The following is a 10,652-nucleotide window of genomic DNA, read 5'->3' as shown; positions in this document are numbered from 1 at the left end:
ATTAGGAATAATTGGTATATATACCCTCTGTAAACCGCTCTGAGACCCTTCGGGGTCAAGGGCGGTATAGAAATCGAAACTATAAATAAATAAATAAATAAATAAATAAATAAATAAATAAATAAAATAGGATCACCACTGACCTCCAGGTGACAGAGATCAGTTCACCAGGAGAAAATGGCCACTTTGGAAGGTGACACTTATGGCATTACACCCCAGTGAAGTCCCTCCCCTCCGCAAACCCCACCCTCATCACACTCCATCCCCCAAATCTCCAGGTATTTCCCAACCTGGAGCTGGCAGCCCTAGATGAAGTGGACTAGTCCACAAAAACATATGGCATAATAGACTTGAAAGAACTAAAAGGGTCTTTGTTGTTCTTCTGCTATCCATCTAGTATACTTTTTATGAGATTTAAAAGTGGGTTGGGAGAAGCATGTCTTCCCTTGCTTTGTACACACAGGACTTTTGTCCCACTACAGTCTCACATCAAATAATGTTTGCAGGCTTTTCAAAAGCAATACAAAAGCCTCCAAAAGCTACTTACCAGAGGCAAGAGGCAGATGACACAGGGTTGCCAACACACGGGTCTGGGGGCAGGGTTTCACCTGCTTCTGGGGGCTTCTATCTGCCTGCAGCCAGCTGGCCATCAGGGAAGCCCCACCCCCTAGAGCAACCTCCCGCCTGGCCACCCCTCTCCCTCCCCTCCTGGCTGATTTAAAGGACTTCAGCTGATCGGTGGGGACCACATGGCCCTCCAACCAGCTGGAGGACCCTTTAAATATAGTAGGAGGGAACGAGAGGAGCAGTTGCAGGCCACACGCTCAGCTCGTAAAAATACCCTTTCAAGGTGGGGGGGTAGGGGAAATCAGCCCCAGACACCACACTGCGGCCCCCACCCTGCTCACAAAAAGACCCTTTAAAGGGACTTTTTGCAAGCTGAGTGTGAGGCCAGCAACCGCCTCTTCCCTCCCGCCTGCTAGATTTAAAGGGCCCTCCAGCTGGTCGGCAGGCCACATGGTCCCCACCAATCAACTGAAGCCCTTTAAATCAGGCAGGAGGGGAGCGAGAGGGGAGGCCGGGCAGGTGGTTGCTCTTGGGGGTGGGGCTTGGGGGGGCAAATGCCCCCCAAGTCCCCCCACCAGAGTGACAAGGGGACCTAGCAACCCTAAGATGACAGCAATCCCTCTATCAAACTACTCACAAATTTCTGGAAAAACATCAATTGTAATGTGTCTCCAGTACTCACAACTAGTTTCATGCTAGCCAAGATGACTAAAGGCAGGGCTTTTCTTTTGGGGGGGGGGGAGCGGTGCCAGAACTCTCAAGAGGGAAATAACATTTTCAATCTGTATACTAAAAATTCATGAACTTTTAAACATTTTAAAAGAACTTTGTCAAAGAGGATCCAGCGCATTCCCCCAGAAAAAAGCCCTGCTCTTCATTTATCCATCTTTCTCTCCCAAGCTCAAATCCACAGACCGAAAACACACTTGATTATAATACTTCTCTCCCTGTGGTTTACAATGTGCAAAGTGGTTTGTTTTGTTTTTAATCAACAATACCCTAACTGCGATCTGAACTATTGAAGTCCTAAATTCTGCCACTTTCAGGTACATCAGCATGGTGTAGTTGTTAGCATCAGATAAGATAAGACCCAGGTTTGGATCTCCATTGCCTAAGAAGCTTGCTGGGTGGCCTTGGGCTCTCTCTCTCTTTCTCTCAACCTAACCTACCTAACAGACTGGTTGTTGTGAGAATATAATGGAGGAAAGGAGAATGATGTTGTAAAGCCACTTTGGGGGGGCCTATAACTATCTAAATAAAAATATATTCTGTCTATTCTGGATAACTTGCTCAAAATATTCTGCTCAAAATATTTCACTTTGATTAAACCAATGACTTGATCTTACCTGGGTGCTCAGGGGTGATCTCTGACCCACAGAAAAGAGTAAACCTTTTCTCCTCCATCTCAAACACACTTGTCTTTTTCCCATGATTGTGTGCAGCAAGTTGTGTGGGACCCATGATGGCTTCCTTAGTGGCGGTCACATTCTTCTCATCTCTGAAACATGGTTGCTGCTAATCTCAGCACTGCACTGCAGCCTTGTTGCCAAATGCAGAAGCCTTTGGAGGAAATCAGAAGCATAAGAAAACACAATACAATTCCTGAAACTACTAGGAATATTTTTTTACACACACCATTTCCATAAGTGTGTCAACCCATACTACCACTGCCTCCAGTGGCTTGTTTCCTCAGAATTGTCATCTCTTCCTCTTTAAGTCATAATCATCTGATCTAAAATATGATCTTCTTGCCTACTTTTGCTGTCTCCAGTTGTTCTCTGTCCACTTCCCCCTCCCTTTGTTTTGTTCAGTTTTACCTTCACTAAAGTCTCTGATATTATAAAATTGGTAATGAAAGTAAGACATTCAGAAACGGAGGTCTTATAGACACAACAAAACAATATGAAGGATGGCTCTGCTCCCTGCAATCTAATTAAACATAAAGCTTGTGGAGTCCAGGCTTCTAAATGTTTCATTATGTATTAGGTCTCTACTTTTTCATAGTTCATGAGATATCTCACAACAGAATCAAAATCACTAACAACCAAATAAATTAAGCCAGCATCAGATACACTACAAATGTTAGAATCAGCAAGACAGCTACAAAAAATATTTCACCAAGGACCTGGGAAAACAAGGTCTTCTGTGTGTTGCCTAAAATTCCAAAGAGCAGGCCTGGAGTCAAGCAAATACAAGGAAAGAGCTCCATAAATACAGCACCACACTGTTTCTACTGGCCACCAACTTCATGGGAGCGAATAAAGCAAGGCGCCCATTAAGGAGTTCCTGGTCCAAGTCTCACTGCTGAAGCACATTAACTCCCGTGTGATTTTTAGGGCTGCTTTAGAGATTAGATGCTGAATGTCTTTGTGGACCAACTCTTCACTAAACTTTACAACACTAAAGCAGGAAAAAAAGAGAGGGAAAGGGTTTAATGTCTGCACTTGAAAATCCAGATGACACAATTTTGCTTTTCCACTTCCCTCCGCTTAAAGGTAAAGGTTCCCTTGCTCAAAAGCCAGTCGAATCTGACTCTAGGGTTGCGGTGCTCATCTCCGTTTCAAAGCCGAAGAGCCAGCGCTGCCCGAAGACGTTTCCGTGGTCATGTGGCTGGCATGACTAAACACCAAGGCGCATGGAACGCTGTTACCTTCCCACCGAAGTGGTACCTATTTATCTACTTGCAATTTCTTGCTTTAGAACTGCTAGGTTGGCAGGAGCTGGAACTAGAGATGGGAGCTCACTCCATCATGCGGCACCAGAGTCTCGAACTGCTGAACTACTGACCTTTCACAGCCTGCAGTTCAGCGTCTTAACCACTTGAGCCACCGCAGCTCCCTCTGTTTAGTAGTTAATAAAAAAAACCTGAACAGACCCAAATAGATCTCAAAATGGACACACCATCTATCCAGCAAGAAACCCAAGTCAAACAGCAAAAGTGAATCTTGCTGCCATCTGAATCTACAGGGCAGTCTTTGATAGGATAAAACTTTGATGTTGCTGTTTGCACTTGAGTAGATTAATAAAACACTATTGAGAAAGACTTCCATTTTAGAAGCATTCAAACTCTATATAGGGAGTTAAAAAAAAAAAAGCTAGCTACCTGCAAGTAAAGCTAGCTCATCTTAGTTGCAACATCTAATTCCAAAGCAAAGGAATCCAGCTCCTCCTCCTTCTCTTCTTCATCTTTGTCTTCTTCTTAACTGTTTAATCAACCCAAGAACATAAATAGTGCCTGCTGAATCAGACAACTGGTCCATCTAGTCCAGCATACTGTCTTACACGGCAGTAGCTGGAGATCTCCTGGGATTACAACTGATCGCCAGGCAACAGAGATCAGTTCACCTGAAGAAAATAGCTCCTTTGGAAGGTGGACTCTGTGGCATTAGACCCCATTGAAGTCCCTTCCATCCCCAAACCCCACCATCCTGAGGTTCCACCCCCAAAATCCCCAGGTATTTCCCGACCCAGAGCTGGCAGCCTTACACAGCAGCCAACCTGTTGCCTCAGAGGGCCCAACAATCAGGGCATAGAGGCTGAGGCCCTCCCCTGCCACGGACTTCCACCACCAGAGGGTTGCTTCCTGTGGATATGAAGGCATCCTTCCATCACAACAGCTAGTAGCCATTGATGGACCTATCTCCATGAATCTGTCTAACCTTCTTTTAAAGCTATCTATGATAGTGACCATCACTATCTCCACTAGCAGAGAATTTCAGTTTAAATACTCATTGAGTAAAGAAATGTTCCCTTTTGTCTGTCTTCAACCTATTTCCCCACAATTTCATTGGGTGCCTCTGAGTTGCAGTGTAACAGGAGGGGAGGAAAGATCCCTCAGTACATTTTCTACACCCCGTGCATAATTGTATAAACCTCTATCTTATCTCTCTGTAGCCACCTTTTCTCTATGCTGAAAAGTCCCAGACTCTCCAGCCTTTCCTTAGGGAGGTAGCCTAATCCCCCCCCCCAGCCACCCTGGTGGCCCTCCTTTGTACTTTTTCCCATTCCGCAATACCTTGTTGGAAATTCAGCAACCAGAACATGATACAATAATTGATGCTGCACCAACCATTGCTTTAACCAAGAGCATTACAATACTTGCTGCTTTATTTACAATCCTTTTCCTAATAATTACTAGCATGAAGTTTGCCCTTTACATTATTGCTGCACACTGGATGGACATTTTCATTGAACTTTCCACTACAATCTCAAAATCTCTTTCAATCCCAGGCTCAGACAGTTCAAACCCCATCAGCGTATATTTAAAATTTAGAGTGTTTTATTCCAAAATGCATCACTTTATGCTCACCACATTGAACTTCAGTTGCCATATGGTTGCCCACTCACCCAATTTAGAGAGGTCATCCATCCTATAGAGCTTCACAATCTGCCTTGGTTTTCACCATCTGAATGATTTGGGATCATCTGCAAAGTTGGCAACTACTCACGACCAATTCCAAATCATTTATGAACAAATTAAATAGCTCTGGTCCCAATACGGATAATTGTGGAACACCGCTGCTTACCTCCTTCCATTGACAGAACTGTTCCTTTATTCTCTCTCTCTGCTTCCTGCCATTTCACCAATTTTTAATCCATAAGAGGACCCATCCTCTTGTCCCATGATTTCTAAGCTTACTCTGGAGTCTGTGGTGAGAAACCATGTCAAAAGCATAGCCAGCATGTCTCAAGCAAGAACAAGACTAGACTATGCTTGGGAGGGTGGGATTATTTTCTGCTGAGGCATCCTCACCCCCACCCCAGCAGTATCTAAAATAGCAGAATTGGGGGTGGGCTTCCTTTCCTCTTTCTCAGTTTTATGTCAACTGTGGACAGAATCACTGCAGCACTGAAGTGGGAAGAGGCTGAAATATTTTCTCAAAACAGAAGAAAGGGGGGAATTCTACACGACTCTAAACTACATTAGGTAGAAGGGCCAGCTAAAGTCCTTTCTATAAGCCACATTTTCCATGTGTCCAAACTTAATTCCTAGGCATGTGTGGGCATGATTTGGATCAGGACCACAGCATTTTTATTTAATTATTTTACTCCATTCATACCCTGCTTTTCTCCCAGATGGGGACCCAAAGCAGCTTACACCATTCTCCTCGCTTCCATTTTATCCTCCCAAGAACCCTGTAAGGTAGGTTAGGCTGAGAGTGTGTGACTGGTTCAAGATCACCCTGCAAGCTCCCATGGCAGAGTGGGGATTCAAACCTGGGCCTACTAAATTCGTCCAACACTCTCTAACCATGATCCCACACTAATTATCACCACACTAGAAATCATATGGGCAGAAAGAGCTAAAGTCCTCTATCCTGCACCATTTTCCTGACTCGAAGCGGTCCTGGGGAGCCAGTATTTGCCCTCCTGTGGAAACTAACAGGCTTCATGAAAGTTTCCCCAGTAGGGCAAATAACAGAGCCTGCCTTGGGGAGAGGGTGGGGTATAAATTGAATAAATGAATAAATAAATAAGGTAATGTCAAGTGGGGGGAGGGAGACACTTACGTGTTCTCTCTCGGTATGCACTATGATCCCAATCACAATCTGTTTATCATATACATCTGATCAAACAGAAACCAGGTAGCATCCAGCTCTGGGAGTTCGTTTCATACAAAGAGTTCAGGTAAATATTTTACGTTTTGAATTAGGCATTATTCTCTTTCTACATCCATTCACGTTTTACGTACACTCAGTAAGTTAGCTGAATGGTTTAATTAAAAACAAGTGAACTTTTCTTATTTTATCAGATTAGCATAGAGGCAAACCTGTGTTCTTATTCTATTCTTTATATATGCAATGGAATCCCACATTAATGTCACAAGTCTAGAATTTTGCAAGTTTTTAAATTTTTCAGCTATACATATTAATCTCCACAACATGCATGCTTAGCATGGTCATTAGCAGATTAAAATTCTGGACCTATAACAATTTATTTAATTGAATGATTCCATTTTAAATGATCAGCACTAAAAAAAACCACAACCTATTGTCAGGTTCAACGTTTACAGACCCTTCCCAGGTTCAGTCCTCATCATCTCTAGTTTAAAGGGAAGGGAGTCAGGTAGTAGATGATGTGAAAGACCACATCTGAGACCCTGGAAAGCCACTCCTAATCAGACGAGACAATAGCTCTGTTCACAAGTTACAGTGAATGCACATACAATTGGCATGTTCGTGCAAACGGCTGTTTGTATGAAACAGCCAAGAAGAGTTCACTTTACAAATGAAACAAAGGATCAGTACCTAGATAAATGTGGTACTTCCATCACACATTCAATTGTTCCTGGACTGAATATAACGTGAGAATTACTCAATGTGTGTATAAAGAACAATCAGATGTACATTGTAGGTGGTTTGTATAACTTGTGTCCAGGGCTAATACTGGCCCTGGTAGGCAAATAAGGCAGCTTCAAGTGTTCACTGCCGATTAGTATTTAACTATTCCTATATGGTTTTAACAACCAAACCTGACCCCTATAATTAGCTCTTGGGGTGGGAGGAAGCAAAGAGAGGGTGCTGTTCTCTTTAATAACAGAATGGAACTGCCAGGTTCAATTATTTTATTTATTAATTATAAGACATTTATACCGATTCTTTCCCTTGTGGATCAAGGCAGTTTTACATTTCCAAATTAAAAACATACAAAATAGAACAAAACTTCATTAACCCTGTCCCCCATGCAGATGGCTGTGGCTTAATCCCCATTCAAAGCCCTTGCAAATGAAACAGCTTTACAGTGTCTCCTGAAGATGATGGCCCCCCCCTTCACGTCAGAGAGCCTGTTGCAGAAGCCTGGAAGACACTATAGAGGAGGAATGAGCTCTAGTAGATGCTAAGTAAGTCACCAGAAGCAGGTGAACCTGAAGGTGAAACCACGTACAGCTGGAAAGATTGAACCTCTTCTCTAACTACACCATGGCCATGATGATCCATGGCAGTTTAAAAACCCAATAATGGATGCCCCAGGATTATGTCAGTTTTTTAAATTTAGCTAAAGTGATTGTTACTGCCTATGGGTAACAATCACTTTAGAAGACCCTGATGCTGGGAAAGATTGAAGGTAAAAGAAGAAGGAGACGGCAAAGGATGAGATGCTTAGATAGAAGGGATGGCTTCTAATGTCCTGGCCCCACTGGTGGACCTCCTGATGGCACTGGTATTTCTGGCCACTGTGTGATACAGAGTGTTGGACTGGATGGGCCTTTGGCCTGATCCAACATTGGCATCTCTTATGTTCTTATGTTCTTATATTCTTATGTTCTTAGACAGTGTTATCGATGCAACGAACATGAAATTAAGCATACTCCAGAGGAAGGCAGAAGACAAGAGGGCCTGGCGTGATGTGGTCCATGGGGTCATGAAGAGTCGGACTCGACTGTGCAACTGAACAACAACAGCAGCAACAACAAAGTGACTGTATTTAAATCATTTTAATTTAATGTAATTGCAAGTCTGTCGCATTAAGTGTGCCAACTAAAAACTTGGTTTGCACTGCCATTGTCAGTTGTTAGTCTCAGAGCTGAAGGGATAACATATTAGCAAACCATACAACAGAAACAAACAGCATATCCCAAAGGATTATAAATGTTGGTGAAAGGCTCAGGAGAACATCTGTTCTTTGGGCCCAGGGTCACGCCTCAGATCAGAAGCCAAGTACCTCTAAGAGGTGTTGGCAACAGCTCCTTTCCTGCTCCAGCCCTGCCCAGAAATAGCTGAACAACTCAGAGAGCAAAGGTCCCAAACATCATTTTTTCTGCTGCCTCACAGGGGAAAATGTCACATGTCCAGGTTTGCTTGGAAGGGGGGAAAGACATGCCCTGCTAAAAGGAGAGCCCCACTAAAAACATGTTACAATAATCCAGTATGGGCGTTATGGCAGCATGAATCAGCATGGCCATATCTGTTGAGTCTAGAAAGAGCGAGAGTTTCTTTTGAAGGGGTTTCAACAGCAGGCATCTTTTAAGGGGGGAGAGAGGGAAAGATTTGGGGTTTGCTATTTTATTATAGCTTTAACTGGAAATGGCTTTTTACTGTAAATCATTGTAAGGTGCATGAAACCACAAGGAAAGGTGTTGTGTCAGCATTTTAATACATACATGTTAATAATAATCTCAGGTTCCCTTCAGCCACACAGCGGCGGCATGGAAGGGCTTCTAAAAAATAAAAGAGAACCCAAACTGAGCAAACACCCCACACACAAACATACAAAGTTTCTGTGTGTGAAAATGGATTGGGGGAAAAGACATGAGCCCTTCTCTCCCATTCCCCGTGATGGCATTCCAATCTTATTTGGGCCCTACTTTTAAAAAGCCATTCTGTGGGGAACCCATAACCCAAATCATGAAAAACCTGCACTGAACGCGTAGTTTATCCCTCAGTTTTAGCTTCTTTGTTTGACCACTCCATCTGGGCATTTACAATCTATACTGCGATTCCTACCAAGACATTAGAAGAGATCTTTAGGCTTTAGCGGAGAATTTTGTCATTACACTGGATATTAAATACAAATATACTCAAGTTTGTTGACTGTGAAGTTTATCCAGTATTTCCCCACAAGACAATCTGGGACTGGGGAGTAGCATAGTGAAGAAGGACCAAAAGCAAAAAGCAACAGTTGTCTATAGGAGCAAATGGCCAGAACACAACAGGTATATTGAGAGGTCTCTCAGGGGCACAGTAAATCCAGCTCACTTTTTCAAAAACTTCTTCCCCAATCCTACACACCAGACCCCTTTCCTCCTTGGTTTTTTTTTTGGGGGGGGGTTTACACTGCAGTCCTGAACAGGGTTACTTCAATGGTCTTAGGAGGGTTGCACTATAAGGCTTCCAGATGGGAACAAGTATGTTTTTCTACATTCTACTTGCATTTTGCAAAGTCTTACTTGCAATCTTAAGTCACAACTGCTCTGTTCTGATAATCATGTTATCAAAGTGATGTGACAATGAGAGGACAAGGCTGCACGATAGCCCACACCGACACACTCATTTTCTTGACACACGACAGGCTGGTGCCATGGTGACCTTTTGCTCTGGTCAATTCCTCCAATTTTTATGCCACCCTGCAAAATTTTCACAAACTTCCTAAAAGGCTTCCACACTTCCCCTGAGATTTTGTCACAGGGAAGTTAAATGTTCTCTCAGCACTCTCTCACAATTGTTCCTCTTGCTCTTTCCAGTACCCCTTTTCTCAGGCTCCTTCGGGACAGGCCTAACCCACCCCCACCACTGCCACATTACCATTCACAAGTAGCTACCCACTTTTTGCCCCTTCATGAAACAAATCTGGAGTCAAAAGCTGCTGGGGGGAAATTAGGAGTTAGAGATCTTCAGGTGTTAAACACCTCTTTGTGCACCTCTGAACACAAAGTTGCGTAAAATGATTGCATGGAATGGCAAAAGGACATCATTTTCCCTGGCAATTCCCCCTGCCCACTTCTCTGAACACATCATTCAGCTGATGTTAAGTTGCTCGCTTAACAAAGCAGTTGGAGAGTGATTCAGCAAGAACACAACTTTATTCTTCAACTCGAACACAACTCCAACACGGATCAACATCTGATAGCCAGAACAGCCTTTACATTGCAGCTGTCCTGCTTTTAAACATTCCTGGCTAATATAGCCACACCCACTGTACAAATACCAACCAATAAGGTTGTTCACATAAGGATGTTCCCGCTCAGGGAGCTTGCTAAAAGGTGATTGGTTAGGTGCTTCCTGGGCTAGTAACACGCTTGGATGGATTTGGATCCTAGCCCAGGACGAAGCCTTACATTACACTTCAATTAGATGTTTCAAATCACAACATATCATGCATTCAAGGCAGCTTTGAATACACTACAGCTGAAAAGTATGCTTTTCAAGGCAATGGAGAGAGAGCGACTAAAAGAGGAAGGGGGGTTGCCAACTTTTTAAAAATGGTACTAAGTATGGTATATCACTATAATGTTACAGTGATATACATGCTACCAGTTTTCTAAAAAGCCAACACAGAGCCTGCCATTAACCGGGGGGGGGGGGGAGATAATGCGTGTGAGTAAATAGAGATAGAAAACAATGCCAGATATGGGGAAATCAGAAATA

The 10,652-nt window shown here is 43.3% G+C and overlaps 1 protein-coding gene across 1 annotated transcript in view; it reads right to left on the bottom strand.

Moving 5' to 3' along the window:
• NR1H3 (nuclear receptor subfamily 1 group H member 3) overlaps positions 1-10,652 on the bottom strand; it is a 45,159-nt gene that overhangs the window by 16,838 nt on the left and 17,669 nt on the right. The window contains exon 2 of the mRNA XM_015426405.1: positions 1,914-2,127. Coding sequence (XP_015281891.1) covers positions 1,914-2,028 — 115 coding nt within the window. The 5' untranslated portion in view covers positions 2,029-2,127. The remainder of the gene's footprint in view (positions 1-1,913; positions 2,128-10,652) is intronic.

This window comes from Gekko japonicus, unplaced genomic scaffold (genome assembly GCF_001447785.1).
Source record: "Gekko japonicus isolate JY-2015 unplaced genomic scaffold, Gekko_japonicus_V1.1 scaffold835, whole genome shotgun sequence".
Taxonomy (NCBI): domain Eukaryota; kingdom Metazoa; phylum Chordata; class Lepidosauria; order Squamata; family Gekkonidae; genus Gekko; species Gekko japonicus.
Note: the sequence above shows the minus strand (reverse complement) of the source record. Positions and strands in the feature narration are given on the sequence as shown.